Source organism: Lontra canadensis, unplaced genomic scaffold, assembly GCF_010015895.1.
Source record: "Lontra canadensis isolate GAN:19392208 unplaced genomic scaffold, GSC_riverotter_1.0 scaffold80, whole genome shotgun sequence".
NCBI classification, from domain to species: Eukaryota; Metazoa; Chordata; class Mammalia; order Carnivora; family Mustelidae; genus Lontra; species Lontra canadensis.
Window position 1 is genome coordinate 5,062,552 of NW_022631074.1, and position 19,969 is coordinate 5,082,520.

The window sequence follows — 19,969 nt, forward strand, 5'->3', positions numbered from 1 at the left end:
TTTACACAGTGCATATATTAACATTGTATTTTGATTTATGTATATATGGAAACTGAAAATGATTTCTCATTGTATTTATTGATTCACCTGCTCTGGTTTGTGTTAATAATACATAACTATTTTGTGTAAACTTCCTCCACCTCTTCCATTAGTCAATTGTGGGATTGCTTTCTGGTTTAGATGAAGGATGAGGTAAAACCATAGTTTACATTGTTTAATAGATCAACAAAGTGAGCCTTTCGTTATTAATTCAACTTGAAGTATCTTTTTATATTTTAATTTCTAATTCATTATCAATTAATACCCTCTGCATTAAAAAGAAATGATTTGGGATGCCTGGTGGCTCAGTCAGTTAAACCTCTGCCTTTGGCTCAGGTCATGATCCCAGGGTCCTGGGATCGAGTCCTACATTGGGCTCCTTGCTTGGCAGGGAGCCTGCTTCTCTCTCTGCCTCTGCCTGCCACTCTTCCTGCTTGTGCACTTGCTCTCTCTCTCTCTCTCTCTCTGACAAATAAATAAATAAAACCTTTAAAAATTAAAAAGAAATGATTTGTCTTTCTTTAATAATATATTCAAAATGAAAACACATTCATGTTGTGTCTTATTATTCATCAGACTTTTTAATAGCTAGTGCAAAGTTCTAAGTAAAATCATTAAAGCCTTTGAGTAACAATGCTTTCTTTAAATAACTAAAGCTTATTCCAGGGAGTTTTATAAAACATAGTTTTGTTTTGATTTCTCCTGAAATTATTAGTTAAGCATGTTTTTCTATTACACATAAGAAGGCAATTTATGTGGTATTAAAAATTCTTCTGTTGGACACAGACAATAAAAAGATGTCCTAACAGACACAAACAGAAATATTTGTTCGTTATGGAAGCATATTAAAGAAGTTCATTCATAGTGAAATCATATGTAAATTTGTTAAATTTAATGGTCTTCTAAGTTATTTTGATAATATGTTAGCATTAATGTTTCCTGTTTTTCATTTTTACCATTTATTCCTTAAACCTATAATTACTTGGTCAAAAATTGTTATCAATATTTTGAATATTGATCTATCATTATAAATAAGCACAGTCAAAAAAGCCAGAGAAATTTAATTCCTTAACTGTTTCCGTGATTACTTTCCCTTTGCCATTTCCTTCTTTTTCTTTCATATTCCTATCACAAAAATAAAGAGTCCTGTGTTTTAAACATGGTCTTATTCTTATATCAACAACAACAGACAACGTTAACTTGAGAGAGGCAAATAGAAATTTATTTATTTTAACCGCATTTGTGTATCTGTGTTTTCTTTTAGTCAATCTACTGGATTCAAAAACAATTCAAGGGGAGCTGGGATGGATCTCTTACCCATCACATGGGGTGAGTCTGGTAAACTATTGAAAGGAAACATGATTCTGTCCATTGTCTCATAGAGAACAGAGGGAATTAATGGTATGTCCTCTAACATGAACTCCTCTACTTCGGTGACATATATATTTATCAGTATATTCAATACATGCACTAAGAGAGCCAGATATTTGTGTCCAATGGAACTATTAAAATTTTTGAAGTCTTATTTTTTCCTTCTGAATCAATTGCCATCAGTTGCTTGATGACACTAATTAAACCTTTTAATTATTACTGGCATCATGTAGATGGTCTGAGTGTGATCATCTAACATTCTTTTTGTGATGTGATCAGAAGAGGTGAATTGAGAAGACATTTCAAATTTCAAGTAATGTAGAAAGTGTGTATTTAGAGACCTGCAGAGTCATAGCATTAAAAGCAGCCTTGGAGACCATCCAAGTAAGATATATCTGTCAATTCTGTAAAACCTTAAATTTTTGTTCATTGGTCTTTATTTCTTAATTTCTTCACATTGCTTTAATTTCTTCACTTAAAATATCTGCAACATATCAAGGTCAGCTTAAGCCTGGGGAATTTAATTTAGAAAAAAATTGACTACCTTTAAATTTAAACTCTTTATATACCTTTAATACATTACCAAGCCAGACATAGATTACTAAAGTGTATAGTATTTTTGTGACCCAACCGTTTCTGATAAGATTCTGTGAGAAAGTTTTTTTTTTCTTTTTTTTTTTTTTTTTTTTTCTTCTTTTTTTTTTTTTTTTTTTTTTTTTTTTGGTTGAGGGGAGAGGATCATCATACACATTTGGAAAATTTTTGTTCTTACGAAATTGTGTAATAAGTGCCTAAACATACCTTGCTTCCAAGTATAGCTTGTGGAAAATGTAAAATGTTATTTTGAAATACTTGTGGTAGGAACAAATTTGTGTATTTCTTTTCCTTCTACTCATCCTTTTTTAAAGAGGTTATAATTACTTCCACTTAGTGCTGATATTCAGTCTTTAGATTTTTGTGCCTAAACATACTGATTTTTACGGTACTGCAGCTTCTTCTTCACCAACGGATGTTTTACATCAGAGATACTTCATTTATCTGTCATCTTTGAATCTGCTTCTCTTCCTGGTACACCTTGACATTGACACAATGCCAAAACCTATCACATAATCAGGACTTGGTTGGTTGTTTTGGAGGAGAGAATATGAAGTAAGCCAGGATTTGGTCTTCCCATAGGTGTAAAAGGAATCAAATTATTAGGATAAAAGCACATCCTGGGTAGTCATAAAGAGTAAATCAAAACTCCAGATTGAGCTGGAAAACTCATTTAAAACTAATCACCCTAAAGTCAAGTCTAATTTTAATTCTGGTTTTAGAAATTTGCATTTTTCATTACTCCGTCAGGTTATCCACTATAGAAACTTGCTGCCTAAGGATGTATGAAAAGCAAAAATCACAGTGACATTTTACTAACAGATAGTTATACATGCTTATAAAAAACAACAAGAAATTAACATGTATTTCAAAGCAACAGTCTATTTCATGATTTCCTTTGAGGAATGTATAAAGAAAACATATTTCTATATATTAAGACTTTTGGGGAGAATACTATATAAGTGAATTTACTTAACCATGTTAATATTAAGAGATATTGTGATGAATCAAAACTGGCACTTCTGCTTCCAGAGATATGTTGGGGGTGGGGAGAAATGTTCTAGAGAAATGTTCTCTACTATTCAAGGTGTGGTAGGTATGTGCACTAACCAGCAATATCAATCCCCCAGAGATTTTTTGATATAGACTCTCAGGACCTGCCCCAGACTTTCTGAATCAGAATCTGCATCTTAACATGGTCCCCAGGGAATTGCTGAGCACATTAAATTTAAGAAGCACTACTTAGGATAACTCACTTCTTGGCTTTTCCCATCTCTTGCCCAATTTCCTACCTCATTTTTGTCCACAAATTCTATGGCTTTATCAGCAAACAGTTTTCAGTTTTCCTTTGGCTTTTGGTTGCCTCAGAGAGCCAACCTCATGAGCTTGAGCTTCCTCTTCATTGTTTTCCTGGTGCATCTCCTTGCAGCTGTGTCTTTCCTTTTGGAGGGGAGGGGGAATGGGGGGTTGGGTGAGCCTAGTAGTGGGTATTAAGGAGGGCAAGTATTGCATGAAGCACTGGGTATGATGCATAAACAATGAATCTTGGAACACTGAAAAAATAAAGTTAAATAAAAAACGCCTAAGACAACTGCCCAAGTTTTCGGAGTTATCATTAAAACTATCAGGGAGAAAACAAAAATCTCCCCAACAGGTCATGATATTTATAGCATCCCAAGACCCCAAAGCAAAAAGAGAAAAAAAAAAAAGAGAGAGAGAGAGAGAGAGAGAGAGAGAGAAAGAGAGAGAGAGAGAGAGAGATGTGAATTATTAACCTGTGGTGCTGTGTAGTGTGTTTTTCCTCTAAATCGTATATTGTGTTAACCAAAATGTCCACAACAAAATAAGTAACATAATTTGGAATATGTTTGATTAATATTCATTTCTTTTTGAGAAACTGATGAAATTTTTTTTTTAAAGATTTTATTTATTTATTTGACAGAGATCACAAGTAGGCAGGGAGGCAGAGCAAAGAGAGAGGGGGGAGGCAGGCTCCCCACTGAGCAGAGAGCCCAATGAGGGTATCCTTCCCAGGATCCTGAGATCATGTCCTGAGCGGAAGGCAGAGGCTTTAACCCACTGAGCCACCCAGGCGCCCCCCAAACTGGTGAAATTCTCGAGTAAAAACACTGCATAATTAATTACCAGTTGGAATTTAATATCCTTGCTTTTATAATTGTTTATGCTTTTAGATTTAATTATTTTTATTGCCTAACCAGTGCCATTTTCAATATAACAAAAACAGGTTAATTTTGTGACCTTTTGTTTTTAAAGGAAATAGTTAAAAATATCATGATATTTTTGTTTTAGCTTTTCCATAAAAAGTGAAATGTAGTTGCTGGAAGCAATTTTGAACTTGTTACTGTCTTAATTGATTAACTCCAATAAAAGCAGTGCATCTGTTTGTAGGTTAACTAAAATATGAATATAATGTTTGGAGGAAAAAATTGTAATAACAATGTTATAGCATACTAAATAACTGAAAACCCTGCTTTGTGTGTGTGTGAGAGAGACAACATTTAAATTCTATTCTCTTAGCAGATTTTAACTATTCGATACAGTGTTACCAACTTCACTCACTGTATTTTACATTCTATCCACAGAGCTTATTCATCTTACAGTGAAAGTTTGTACTCTTTTACCTACTTCTTCCTATTTCTCCTACTTCTCAGTCCCTGACACCCACTTTTCTGCTGTTTCTATGGGTTTGACTTTTTTTTCCCCCTAAATTCTGTGAAATAGTGATATTATGTAATATTTATCTTTCTCTGTCTGGCTTATTTCATAGCATAATGCCCTAAAGGTCCATGCATGTTGTTGGAAACAGCAAGGAAAATCCTACTCTTTTGATTTAGGGCAATGGTTTTCAGTGTAATGGGGGAGGTGGGTAGGTAGGGAGGCAATTTTGAATTGGCTCCATGGAGATATTTGAAAATGTCTGGAGATATTGTTGGTTGTCATAATGGTAAGGCAGGACACTGCTGGCATTTAGTGTGGAAGGTCTGGGGTGCTGCTAAACATCTTGCAAGAAATAGGGCAAACTCCCACAACAAAGAATAATCAGGTCCAAAAAAACACTGCCCAGGTTGAGAAATCCTTGCTTAGGGGATGAATAATGGTGCTTTGTCAGGAGCTGTGGTCACTAAAAAGAAACTGGGAGACTGCTGGCAAGTTCTCTAAGTCTCAACTCATCCAAATTCCAAATCTTTTGCCATATGAATTTTAAAAAATGATTGTATACCAGAGCTATATAAAATTAATATATTTGGGGGAAAAGGCCCAACGATGAGTCATTCCTTCATGTATGTTCTTTCCTATTTTTGTTCCCCTTTTCCCCCAGAGATGTATTCATGCATAAAAACTTACAATTAACCTATGTAATTTTTTTGGGAGGAGTATTTCTATCTCTATTTTAAAATGATGCTTCAAATCTTAGAGGAAATCTGGTAGGAAATTATGGTACTATACCATTAGGCTTGGAAAAAATTCTCCAAATGAGTATCTGGGAGGAAATTTAATGAGACTTTGGTTTTCTCTAAATGGTTTTTTTTTAAAGATTTATTTATTTATTTAGAAAATTTTTCCTTAAAGATTTTCTTAGACATTTATTGGTGCCTTACTTATGATAATGTATAATCATAATAAATGATATCTATTTATTTTAAAGAGAGAGAGAGAAAGGGCACATGAGAGTGACGGGTGGGTGGGGGGCAGAGAGCAAGAATCATTTCAAAGCAGACTCCTGGCTCTGTGTGGATCCCAAGCAGGGCTTGATCTCATGACCCATGAGGTTATGACCTGAGCTGAAACCAAGAGTCAGATGCTTGACCAATTGAGTCACCCAGGCACCCCTCTAAATGAAATTCTTAAAAATAATACTCAAAGTTTGTAAACTGAAATTATCAGGGGGTTATGAACACAATTTATTTTGTGATAAGAGGTTTTTTTTTTTTTTTGTCATGGATAAGTTTTGGCACTAAGTCTGTTCACTTTAGTAAAGCAGACATAGCAATGACATTGGCTGTCTTTATGAACTGTGAATTAAAATGTTCGAATTTTGGGTATAATTATCTTCAGAAACTTTAGTAATCATTAGGTTAAATATTCTTTGATTTAGGGGACAATCAACACATGTAAAAGCCCATTTATATATTTTATTACAACTTTGAAAGAGTCTTTTGTTTAAATATGACTAGTATTTAAATTTGTTCATTGGTTGATTTATTGATAATGCCAATCTACCACATAAGCTTTCTTAGTATATGTACCAATGTAGAAGAAGGATCAGAGGGAGGTGGAGCTGTATAATTAGAATAGTATTGACATGCTAACCAAATAGTACAAAGGAATTATGAGCCCCAATTCACTTAATTACAGAAGCTCAGATAGTCAAAAGAGCATGAGGAGAAGGTTGGGGAATGTGCTGTGATGAGCACTGGATGTTATACATAAGTAATGAATCACTGAACACTACATCAAAAACTAATGATACAGTGGCTAACTGAATGTAATAAATTTTTTTTTTTAAAGGAGAGAGTTTAGGAAATATAGAAAGAGCACAGCCTGAAATGAGTGATTCATATATATTAGCTGATGATAGAAAGAATTCTCAAAATTAGTAATTGCAGAGCTTTTTTTTTTTATTTTCTACCTTCCTCTTTTTTCAACTTCTTTAGAATTTTTTTCCTTAAAGATTTCCTTAGAAATTTATTAGTGCCTCGCTTGTGATAATGTACATAAACAAGCTAAAACAAACAAAACCAAACCAAAATGCTCTTTTGGCAAAGAGGCCCTGTTGGTTGTCCCCAACATCTGTTTCCTGGCTTTTTCTTGAGAATGGCGCACCTATATTGTTTACGTTTTCACCTTCTGTCGTGTCCCTGGAAAATAGCCCCTCTGCGACTCTGTGCAGCCGAAGTTGACTCATCTGAGAGCTAATCATGATCACTTGCCAGTGATTGGTTTAGGCAAAAATAAATAAAGCCAGTGAATCTGGAGCAGAATTCCAGTGACTTCTGGAAAAATTTTCCTGCTAATAAAAAGACATGGGGAGAGCCTAAGTACTTTGTGTCTCCAGGCTTGCCCTGTGACGGCCCAGTGTCCTTGTCTGGAGCAGTTGTGCTCCCTTCATGACCAGAAAAGCGCTAACCCACTTGGGTTAGCCTGGAGAAATTAGCCTAGAGCCCTGACCTGGCAGAACCACTGAGTATGTAAAAGAATTTTCCTTGTTTAAATTACTCTTAGTATTTCCCATACTTTCAAACGAAAGGGATTCTGATAGAATACAATGTTTAATTTCCTGATCAAATATCTTAAATTCCAAATGAGGGATACAGCAATGGATAATTATATTTATATTATTTTGTGAATTGTATTGTTATTTATATTTTCCCAGTGCTTTAGTATGATGTTAAAGATCATATGCAGAGTAGTAAAATACAGTGAGCTACATTGTTTAGGGTTGGAAAACTGCATTTGAAATCTGGCTTTGCTATTTATTTATTTATTTATTTAAGATTTTATTTATTTGACAGACAGAGATCACAAGTAGGCAGAGAGGCAGGCAGAGAGAGGAGGAAGCAGGATCTCTGCTGAGCAGAGAGCCTGATGCTGGACTTGATCCCAGGACCCTGGGATCATGACCTGAGTGGAAGGCAGAGGCTTTAACCCACTGAGCCGCCCAGGCCCCCCTGGCTTTGCTATTTACTACTATTTGATCCGACATAGGCTAATTAACCTTCATTAACATTTCTCTTTACTTTTAAAAGCGGAATAATAATAATTTCCATGTCACAGCACTTTGTAGTGAATATTTGAGCAAATAAGATATTTATGTTATCTATGACAAGATATACGAGATAATGAATGTGAAAGAGCTATACAAATATAATTTCTTATTTTTAAATAAATTTGAGGATTTCCCCTTCTAATCTTAGCTCTCAGACTATATGTGGCATCTTGGATTTGGATTTAGGAGAAGGAAAATTGATAGTACTACCTGACGTTTTTTTCTCAGTTAAGAGCCCCAAACATGGCCTTTGACATCACATGGTTGTTACGCTATTGAATCTGTGCAGACAAAAGTGTCCATAAAGTCTTGGCATTATATTTTGAATCGAAAGGGTCAAATATGGATGAATGAGTCAAAAGTTGCATGTCCACTTTAATTTATTTCAAAATTTTAAGTGATGAGAATTTCCTCAAAATTTTAATATCTCTCCTTCAGGGAGACCTTCTGACACTTTCACATGCCACTCTCCTGCCACCCCTCCCCTGTATCCACCCACACCCCCCCAGGTGAGCATGTAATACTGTTAAGCTCATCTTCCTTGTTCTCTCTTGTACCTCCACAGCTTGTAATTCTACATTAACATTCTGCAGTTATTTCACTGATACTTATTTCAGCCAGGAAGCTGAAAACTCTATGAAGCCAGTCTCCATCATGAAACTCCCTCTTTTATTCTCCACAGATTCAGTCCCTGGGATAGCTGTCCATAAATTAAAATTGCCTGAATGAATGAAAAATAAAAGCTTTCCAAAATAAGGAAGTATAACTAAGTTGACGTTATGTATTTGTTGAAAAAGTTTGATTTCCGATCTGTTATTTCAAATGGTGTTTATTAATGCTTCCACTCTCTTTTTTAATGGCATAAATGCTATGTGAAATTATAATATATACACATACTATATGTATTATAAGCATAAAACGTATAGATATCCACGTTTATATTGCATATGATATTATGCTGTTGTTTGTACTAGCAGGGCTATTTAGTTAATTACTAACAGCCCATGAATTGGAAGTTAACTGAAAAGAAAATTAGCTAGGGGCACTTGGGTGGCTCAGTCCGTTAAGCATCTGACTCTTCATTTCTGCTCAGGTCATAATCTCAGAGTCCTGAGATCGAGCCCTGCATGGGGCTCACCAGTCAGGTGGAACCTACTTGTCCCTCTCCCTCCCGCTTGTGCTCTCATTGAAATAAATAAATAAATAAATAATAAAATCTTAAACAAGAAAGAAAACTAGCTAAAAACAGTTCTATATTGAAATTCATCTTGATTGTCGTTTGAAGGTTAAAAAACCAGAATCCTGCAAATAAATTCCATTTAACTAAAAGTAGAAATGTTTAGAATTGAATGAATTGTAGAGAGGAGTGGGAATAATAAAAATATTCGCTAAAACAAGTCATTGTTTTCCTGTTCTCCAGTTTACTGTAATTTGCCTTCAGTGTTGGAATTACTACTGTTTTTGAAGTCTGGATTCTAAGTCTTAGCTACTAGATCTCTAGCTTTCACATTGTGAATGGTATCTAAAAGGCAGGAAGAATATTTTGACAACTGGCTGTCAACAATAACCACTTGGGCTTCTGCCTTTACGAATCATAGTCTAAATTCTGCTTCATATGCTGAGTAGTCGATCTAGAAAAATCAAATTTTTGACACATGTGATATGTGATTCTGGGTCATTTGAAATTTTTCTGCCTAGAATGAACAATGCTATAGATTTTCAATATGTCACTTTCACCTATTGTGCTGACCTTTCAAGGAAGGATGTCTGATCAAATTAGAAAAACATGGAAAAGTTTTTCAGTTTTTTCTTTCTCACCTTACTTTGAAACAAAATGCACCAAAATAGAAGGGGAAATGTGGATAAGTGGTAAAAATAAGCAAAGGTAGAATTTATCCTAGCAACATTTAATTTATAAAAATCAAAATGTTACCTTTTATTTATTTTAACATAATTTTTATCAGTGCCTTAAGAAAATAAAAACCATTTTTCCATTGCTAATGTTGTATATTTCTGTGTTCATGCAAACTGTGTTCCTATGTTCACTCAGTTCATCATACATTAAATTTGTTGAAATGTGCAAAATAGTATATAGCAGCCTGAATATCAACTTTTTTATTGCTGAGAAACATTCAGTTCATTTAATATTTAATTTAATTAATTCATTTATTTTTTATTTATGTATTTATTAGAGAGAGAATTAGTGAGAGAGCATATGAGAGGGAGAAGGTCAGAGGGAGAAGCAGACTCCCGCTGAGCAGAGAGCCTGATGCGAGACTTGGTATGGGACTCTGGGGTCATGGCCTGAGCCAAAGGCCATCATTTAACCAACTGAGCCACCCAGACACCCTCAGTTCCTTTAATATTTTAAAAAGTATACTAAAACACTATGTTTCAAGCTTCCAAATTTTTCTTTGAAATAAGATATAAAAACAACATAGACACCTCAGTGGGAAAGTGTTTCAATTCTGTTATTCTATTAAGTCAAGAATTTTGATAGAAATTTGTAAAAAATAATAATTTGCCCAAAGTTTCTTTCTATCTTTCTTTCTTTCTTTCTTTCTTTCTTTTTTTAATTTCATGACTTAATGGTTTTGATCCTTAGGTTTGGTATTGTATGGTGGGTAATTTTTTTGGAAGATTAAAAAAATTAAATTTGCCCTGCAAAAATATAGTGTGAAACACTTTTTAAAGAAGTTCCACATTCCAAATGCGTCTGAAATAATTTAAAGTTTATTCTATTTACAATACAGACCACTTAAGTGCTTCTGCAACCTTAATAGCCCATTATTACAATTATTTGTAATAATGAATATACAATTCATTAAACTGAACTAATGATGTTCAGTTTAATGAAAAATGGTGCTGGTTTCTTGGGGGTTGCTAAAATCATTCATCTCTTTTCCATGAGACATATGAAAAGAAACATCAAAGGGGTTTTCTGAGTAGTCCACTTTTACGAGTTATTTTTATTCATTCTGATATATATTTATATGCAAATAAATATATAATATAATAATTATAAATATATAGATTGAAATCCTTAGTTTAAAATATGTAAACAACAATGCAAAATCCAGACCAAGACCTATTTCTTTAGAAATCCAGAGGGGTGGGACCCAGGAATCTGCTTTTTCATAGACCCTCTGTGATTGTGATGCTGCTCAAATTTGGGAATCACTGTACTAGAATATTGTTATTTGCTGTAATGAGGCCACCATTACTTATGGAGATACTCATTTGCTGCCCGATGCTGTATTGTAGTTCATTCCAACCTCTTAATATAGCACATTTCATGATTAATATAGCTCTGGATGTTTTTCATTTAAGATTTTATAATAAACATGCAACACATGACTATAAGTACTTGACCAGTAGCTTGGGGAATTTATTCTTTGCAGTTTGCTATAATGATTCATTTTAGAATCATTGCATTTCTCTCATGTAATCTGGGAATTTAGTTTAAACTGCATATATACGCTGTTTATACATCTGGCATCCATTGCTCACCATAAAAGAGATAAAAAAGTAATGAATTGTTAAAAAATTGCAATAAAGAATATGAAAATCGGGGCGCCTCGGTGGCTCAGTGGGTTAAAGCCTCTGCCTTTGGCTTGGGTCATGATCCCAGAGTCCTGGGATCGAGTCCCGCATTGGGCTTTCTGCTCAGCAGGGAGCCCGCTTCTTCCTCTCAGTCTCTCTGCCTCTCTGCCTACTTGTGATCTCTGTCAAATAAATAAATGAAATCTTAAAAAAAAAAAAGAATATGAAAATTTTCCATCAAAGTGTTACTAGAATTTAAGTTTGTCTAGGGAACGGCTATGGGATGTTCCTAGAAAATGACAGGCATCATCTTTTGATGGATTTTATGTGCCACACTAAAGATACTGTATAACATTCAAAGGCAACATTTTAATCTAGGTAATTATGGGGGATGTTTTAATTGAAGAACAGACAAGAGTCAGAAAAAAAAACAAAACAGAAAAGCATTGTGAAAGTTCCCATGGGTAGCTTGTATGGGAACCTAGGATCTGCTTGTATCCCTTTGATTATATAGCTTAGTGATTTGGTGTAAGATTGAATTTTAACTATTTTCCTCATATTCCAAGAAGGGATATTCTAAAAAAAAAAAAAATCTTTTTTTATTAGTGAATTTTTTTTTAAATAAAAGCATGAAACAGAGAAGCTGAATTTGGAGAACTGAGTAAGTTGTAAGACCGTTGGAGGATTCAGTGGAAACGAAAATTATCTAGTAAACTAAGGAAGACAAAGGAAAAGAAAGAAAGGGGAGCATAAAATGCTTGAATGGTAAGAGTAATTAAGTCTCCCTTCCCTGTGACAGTATCAGTCAATGATTTTTTTGGGCCTGAGATTAAGCTAAAATTCAGAAAAATGTAAAATGGTGACCTCTCTTCTCAACATGAAGTAATAGAACTATGGATCTAGCAACTATGGAAGAGAGCCAGTACAGAAAGAGAGGAAGGATGCCATGTGATGGTTTCAAAGAACTTTTTTTTTTAAACATTTTTTTTCTTAATATTTTATTTATTTATTTGACACAGATCACAAGTAGGCAGAGAGGCAGGCAGAGAGAGAGAGAAGGAAGCAGGCTCCCTGCTGAACAGAGAGCCCAATGCAGGGCTCGATCCCAGGACCCTGAGGTCATGACCTAAGCTGAAAGCAGAGGCTTATCCCACTGAGCCACCCAGGCACCCCAAAGAACTTTAACTCCCAGTCTATACTTGGATATTTATTCGATGCCATGGAATCCCAAGATAGCTGGTAGTCATAAACTTTATGAATTTAGTCAAAGGTTTCCAAAGGGGATTAAAGCTTCTGAGTGATATGAATCCATTTTGTAAACTGTGCTTGCTCAGAAATTCCCTAGATCCATTTGTCATCTGTATCCATAATGTTGAATTTAAGTGATGGGTGGCCATTTTTTAATGTAGAATTAGTGATATAATTTTGACTTCAATTTCTCTGTTCTCATGAGTGTTCGAAAGGCAGTAAACAACAATGTAATCATAAATCATAAATTTTGTGATTTCTAGGTTTTCACAAAATTGTAGAATTTTGTGAAAATATTTATTGACAGAGCTGCTTCACTTTTTCTTAAGATTTATTCATTTATTTTAGAGAGAGAGAACTCGAATGGGAGGGACAGAGGAAGAGGGAGAGAGAATCTCAAGCAGACTCCACACTGAATGCAGAGCCCCATGAGGGGCTTGATCCCAGGACCTGGAGATCATGACCTGAGCTGAAACCAAGTCAGATGCTTAACCAACTGTGCACCCCAAGCTGCTTCCCTTTTTATCAAGAGTAGCAAAATTTTATTTTATTTGGAGCAGTAGAATATATTCAAAGGAATAATCAATTTTAAAGATAGCAGTGACTTTAGAAGTCATCTAGTGTAATTCCCCAACTCATGTTGACAAACAGCTAAGCCTCTGGGAGTGTTAGTGGCTTGACCAAGGTCATATTATTGCTTTCTGAGTCTGAGTTCATGCTTTTTTCATTATTCCCTTCTGTCTTGGTCTGGACAATACCAAAGAAGATTTTGAAATTGTGTGGTTTAATACTTAGCAGATTATACACCATCAAGTTTTAGAACTACTTTGTCTGACTGTGCTGTCTTACAGCACCCTCAATAGTGACCACATCTTGAGATACATCAGTCAATATAAGCTATTTTTCTCAGCAGCTGAAAAATGCTGGTCTTTCATAAGCCCAAGAAGAAAGTGGGTTGTATAGGATTATTATTAGCTCCCTATTCTTGTGTATATATATCTTCCCCCGCCCCCACATCACAGCTGGATTTATGATCTAGGGAATGAACTGTCACTGATGACTAAAGATTCTTAACTCATTCTCTTGACAACTCTAAAATCAAGTTGATTTTAGCTTAGATTCAAATATAAATTTAAATTTATTTGAACTGAAATGGCATTTTTAAATGTTAGCTTATAACCAAAGCAAATCTCATTTAATTTCAGTTTTCGTAAGAACTAACGGATATTTTGAGATCTTTTTAAAAATTAGTACATCATTTTAAAGTAATAGTTTTAAAACAAGGGTAAATGTGGTATCTTCAAGCCAATAAATCCCCTTCCAGATTTAAAATGTTTCTAAAGTGCTAGCTATATTTTTTTGCATTCTGCACTGCTAAAATAGAATTTTTTTGTTGAATCATTTTGACAGAAATATATGGTGATCTCATGTAGTTTTACAGATAAGTTGATGAGTAAAAATTAGATTAACAAGTCAGTTCAACAACACATTTTGGACACTAAAATATAAAAACACAGGAGTTACATAATCCAAGAAATATTTTGTGGTAAAATTTACCATAGTGATCATCTCTTTTAAAATAACTACTTTTTCTTTTCTGAAATAAATGATCCTAATTCAAAGAAAATCCCAGTAGTGATAAACATTTTGGGGGAAGACTAAGGGTGATAGCATTATTTTAGTTTATTATTTTATTTTATTTTTAGGGATTTGTTTATTTTAGAGAGAGAAAGAGAGAGACAGAGTGTGTGCATGTGCATGTGTGTGTATGGGGAAAGAGGCAGAGGAAGAGAATCTTCAAGAAGACTCCCTGCTGATCAGGTGACTGAGCTACCCAGGTGTCCCAAGCATTATTTTAGAAAGGAAAGTATATAGGGTATTATTAATTTCCAGAACCTATTGAATTCTTAATAGTTTATGCACTATAAAAGGGGTTTGTAAAATCATTAGTATATTGACAGTCATTCATCATGTTGTTTAATAATTGTTTGAGCTCCTAATATGTGGTAGGCCCTATCATATAGAGTGGGGATACAAACATAACCCATAGCTAATATTTCTACCATTTGCTATATTGTATTCCCCTGCTTTCTGTATATCATTTCATTTAAATCTTAGAATAACTGTACAAAATTTACTCTCATTTCATAGTAGAAAACAAGTACAACCAAAGCATTTAAATAACTCAAACAAGATCTTACACCCAATAATTGTGTCAGGAATGAAAATCAGTTAGTCAGATTCCTTATGCTGCATACATCACCCCTCCTCTAAAATGCTTCTTTTAAGAGAAGTGAGGAATGTATTTCTGGGTGAAGCATAAAGTTTGGTAAAAGACACCGTGAACCAGTAACTACAATATGATGAAAATCATCAATTGAGATAAATAGTGGGTAAAATATCGCACTGAATGTGGGATCAGCTCTGCTTGACCTGCATCAGGGAAAATGATTGCAAGAGGTTGTTAAACTTTTAAGGATGAATTGGAATTTATGAGGTATATGTGACTGGGCATCCCATACACAAAGCACAGACTGTAAAACAGCATTTTATGTTGAGCAAAAAACACAGCCCATACCATCTGAAAGTAAGGGATAGAGGGAATAAAGTGATAATTTCTGAAGAAAAAAAAAAAGAAGTGAAAATTTTCAACTGGATTGTGAAGAGCCTCATGCACCATGTTCAGGGGTTTGGATTCTCTTAGAGGAAACTGTTAAGCTGGCTAGGAATTTGGAAGTTTACTCTGTGCACTTAGACTGGAGGTGCAAGGAAGAGTTGGTTTCTAAGGTCATCTGAGAAAGATACCTGGCAAGGCACAGAAGGGAGGTCGTGAATGCGGTGTCATTTATGATATCTGTTCTATAGGAAATGATGCCAACTGGATATGGGTGGAAAGGAGATGAAGGATTCAAAGATAATTTCTGACATGATGGGTGATTAACTTACATGTATATTGGTATCTCCTAGATAAAATCTTCTTAGATGCGCAAGTGCCTCTGGATCAACTGTAGGACACCACCCCATGGTTAGAGATTGCATTGCTAATGGTGCTGGTCCAAGCACCATACTTTGCAAATCAGTGTCCTAGATCAATATTAAGGGATTTACCTGAAAATAAATTTGAATAGTTTGGTTTTGTGAAATTTAAAGGGTAGAAATTAACTGAATTTAAAAGGAGAGATGTGATCTATTCTCATGTGTAGATGGTCAATTAAGATTGAGAATAATTTTTTAATACTTTGTATTGGCATATGTATTTGTTGATATAAACCTATAATATTAACATGTAATATTCATGTATATATCTGCACACTCATACATATTTATATTTATAACACATATCATAACATACCCAGTGGTATCTAATGTGCTTCTAGGATTTGAAATTCTATATCATTACCCCAGTATTTCCTGAATTACAGAGAAATATAGAAGCCATGAAGACTAAATTTTCAAATAGATGACCATAGTCAGTTGTAGAAGGTCATATAAGGTACTTCTAAAGTTTTGGGAGGTCCAATATGGGTATTTTGGCAATAGACGGTATTTAGAAGCAAAAAATAAAGATTTTACCCCAATATTAATTATATATAATATAGTATTTATAATACAAAACAGGTAATTTCTGAAGAAATGTTGTAAAATAGACTCATGATATGTGATAGACAAAACATAGATAATGGGAAAATAAAAGACAAAATTTTGAGTAGAATTTTAAACAATTAACAGCCTTAGGAAGTATTCACCAGATAGCTTTTCTTTTAGTATGCACTTTCCCTTTGAAGAATATTTCCTTTAACATTTGATTAGATGTAACATTTGTAGAATTTATGATTCTCAACAGAGATGTAGGTTGGTATTTAAAACAATATTTAAACAGAAGAGGAATAATGCTTAACTGGTTATAGAACAGGGAATCATTCCATAGGAAATGAATATAAACAAGAAGAACATGAACTATCTCAAGGCACTTATAAACAAATGAAATAATTCTTGTGGCCTTAGTCCTCTTTTTTTTTTCTTTTTTATGAATCTCATGAGTATTTTCATTCCTTTTATCCAAAAATGTGTCAAATAAAATAAATGGATGTTTTAATATTTTTAATTATAAAATTTTAATTCAAAATTATAATGAAATTAATTTTATGTGTTCCGTGTAGGACATGCTCAGTAAACATACATAGGTCTGAATTGTCAGTTTGGAAGATTAGGATGTACATCTCTCATGAAATACCATGACCAATATGTACCAAAGAAGGATTTTTTTTTAATATAAAGGACAGGGCCACCAGAGTGGCTCAGTGAGTTAAACCTCTGCCTTGGGCTCAGGTGGTGATCTCAGGGTCCTGGGATCAGAGCCCCTCATCTGCTCAGCAGGGAGTCTGCTTCTTCCTCCACTTCTACCTGCCTCTCTGTCTACTTGTGATCTCTCTCTCTCTCTGTCAAATAAATAAATAAAATCTTAAAAAAGAGGGTTTTAAAAAAATATATAAAGGACAGTGGTTTTTTTGAATCTTACATAACTGCATTTTTATTCTTATAACCAATTGGGATTTAGTATAATGATTTAAATCGCTGATCCATCAAATCTTTGAATAACTTCACCCCAACGAGGTTCATTTCATGCTTTCATAAAAAGAGCATAGACCTAGCACAGTGCTAAGTAAAGATCATATTCAAAAATATAATTGAACAGTTAACTATCTGTAATATGTTTAACAGTAGGGGAAATCCGTTTGATCTTTTAGTGAATTAGCAGATATCTGAATATGAAAGAATTTCTAAATGTTATTTAGGGAATATTTCATAAAATATAACTAATTTGAAAAGTAAAAAGCTTGCTTACAAAAAGAGTCATAACTTTATATTTAACAAAATATTTAAATACTGAATTCCCATAGGATATCTATATAATTTAGAAGAGAAAGATATCATTGTCTGTGATGAGACCAGATCCTCTTTGCTTTTTGTAGTAATACTTTTTGTCTTTCTTTTGGAATACATAATGTAGCCTTTCTATGAGGGAGACCAAAGCTAAATGAAAAGCTGTCATTTTAATTAATACAACACAAGCTGCACTACTAAGTGGCTTCAGAAGATCTGTTTTCATTTGGTTCTAGGTAATTAAGAATCAGCCATTGAATATGCATAAGCAGCTCTTCCTATAGACATTTTAGAGTCAAAAGAAAATCAGAAACAATCCCTGCTCCAAAGAAGTTTCTGATATAGTCGTGTTTGTCTCATTCGTGTACATCCAGCTTTCAGAGCCAAAGGTGAATGTGGTTTGTAGTGGTTAGACATCTAGTTCTGGCTGTTGATTATTTATTTCATAATCATGTATGATGCTGGTTTTAAAAAGTTTGTTTTGGGGGAATAATTTTAGAATTATAGAAAAGTGGCAAAGAGAATACAAAGAGTTCCCATTTACTCTACCTAGTTTCCCCTAATCTTATATAACTATGGTATATTTGTCAAAACTAAGACATTCACATTGATATGCTACTAGTAACTATAGTCTTTATTCAGATTTCACTCGTTTTTCCACTAATATACTTCCGTTGTACGAAGAAGGATATTTTCCCCCATCAATTTATACTTAGTAATACATTTTACAACATACAAGTTTAACTGTCATCAGTTTAACTTAAAATTAACAGACTTCTTCTTAAAGCAGTTTTAGGTTCATAGAACAGTTGAACCGAGAGTACAGAGTATATACATCTGTTCTATACAGAGTTTACATATACTCTTCCCCTCTCCGATTTCCTCTGTAATGAATATTTTGCATTGCTGAGGTGTGTTGGTTAAAAATGACCAACCAGTATTGAAACACGATTTTAACTAAAGACCATAGTTTACATTAGAATGCTCTCTTTGTATTGTACCTTTCTCTGGGTTTTGTCAAATGCATAACATATGTATCTACCATTTCAGTATCATACAGGACAGTTTCACTGCCCTAAAAATCGCCTGTGCTCCACCTGTTCATCCCTTTCCCATTCTTGGGGCAACACTCATGTTTTTACTGTCTCTTGTACTTCTGCCCTTTCCAGAAAGTCATATAGCTGGAATCATATTGTATCTATAATTTTCAGACTAGTTTCATTCACTTAGCAATATGCATCTAAGATTCCTCCATGTGTGATGCTGTTTTGTATTTGTTTTGCCTGTCTACATACACTTCTAGTTTTATACATAGCCTTTTGCATTCTGAGTTTACCAGACAAGTCTTGTCCATGTTCTATTTCTATTCTGAACTTCCTGAGGACTGCTCCATTTTTCTTTTTTTTTTTTTTAAGATTTTTTTTTTAATTTATTTGACAGACAGATCACAAGTAGGCAGAGAGGCAGGCAGAGAGAGAGGAGGAGGAGGCAGGCTCCCTGCTGAGCAGAGAGCCCAATGCGGGACTCGATCCCAGGACCTTGAGATCACAACCTGAGCCGAAGGCAGAGGCCTTAACCACTGAGCCACTCAGGCGCCCCGGCTGCTCCATTTTTGAATCTGGTTTTCTTTCATAATCCTTGGTCTGAAGTTACAACAAAGCTTTGAATGCAGTTTACTCAGGAAGTACATAAACATATGAAGACATCAGTTTCTTTGCATATTATTCCTTGTAAGATATGGTAAACTCTACATTTTTTGTTAATTTTAAATGCAATTCAATTATTTATTTTTACTTAGAGTTTCAAATTGTTAGTTTTCATCTTCCAAACACTTTGTGTCTATAATAATGATGAATTGTAATTATTTATACTTCTCAATTTCCAAAGCTAGTTATTAGGCAATGAGCGTTTGATTAAAGGTGAGATAAAAAAAAAGTCAGAATAGGCACAGTCTAATTGAAATACAATAGTTGGTTGACTGATTTTGGTTGTAAAATTTAAAACAAGTTAGGGACTAGCAATCATATCATTTGTATATTATCAATAGCAAATATTTGATGATGCTAGAGGATTTGATACAGTATCTCACAAGATAAAATAAAATCTACCTTTATATAGACAAGTTTGTTTTCCTTCTTTTCCTTCACTAGAGGAAAAAAATTCTTATAAAGAACATTTTTTCTGAGGGTTTATTTGAGAAAGAGAGAGAAGGAAGGATAGGGAGAGGATTTGGTAATTGATATTTTTTTTTGCCTACAATCACTGTTCTCACATTTTTGCTCCAAATGAATTTGCTTCACTTTCTTTAAGTCAAATGTGTTAGAAATACTTTATTTTAGTTGATTATGTATATATGCACATATAGGTAGATACACACACACACAGAGATGTAAAGAGTCTTTTTCTTACACGGAGATATTCTTCAGGTAAGTGCATAAAAAGCTTTGTTTTTTAAAAAATAATAATAATATCCATTATATAAACATTCTCAAAACCATTCTA

The 19,969-nt window shown here is 34.0% G+C and overlaps 1 protein-coding gene across 3 annotated transcripts in view; it reads left to right on the plus strand.

Annotated features, from left to right (window-relative positions):
- Window positions 1–19,969, plus strand: part of EPHA3 (EPH receptor A3) — a 354,910-nt gene that overhangs the window by 18,225 nt on the left and 316,716 nt on the right. For all 3 annotated transcript variants that reach the window (XM_032882231.1, XM_032882232.1, XM_032882233.1), the window contains exon 2: window positions 1,304–1,368. In XM_032882231.1, coding sequence (XP_032738122.1) covers window positions 1,304–1,368 — 65 coding nt within the window. The remainder of the gene's footprint in view (window positions 1–1,303; window positions 1,369–19,969) is intronic.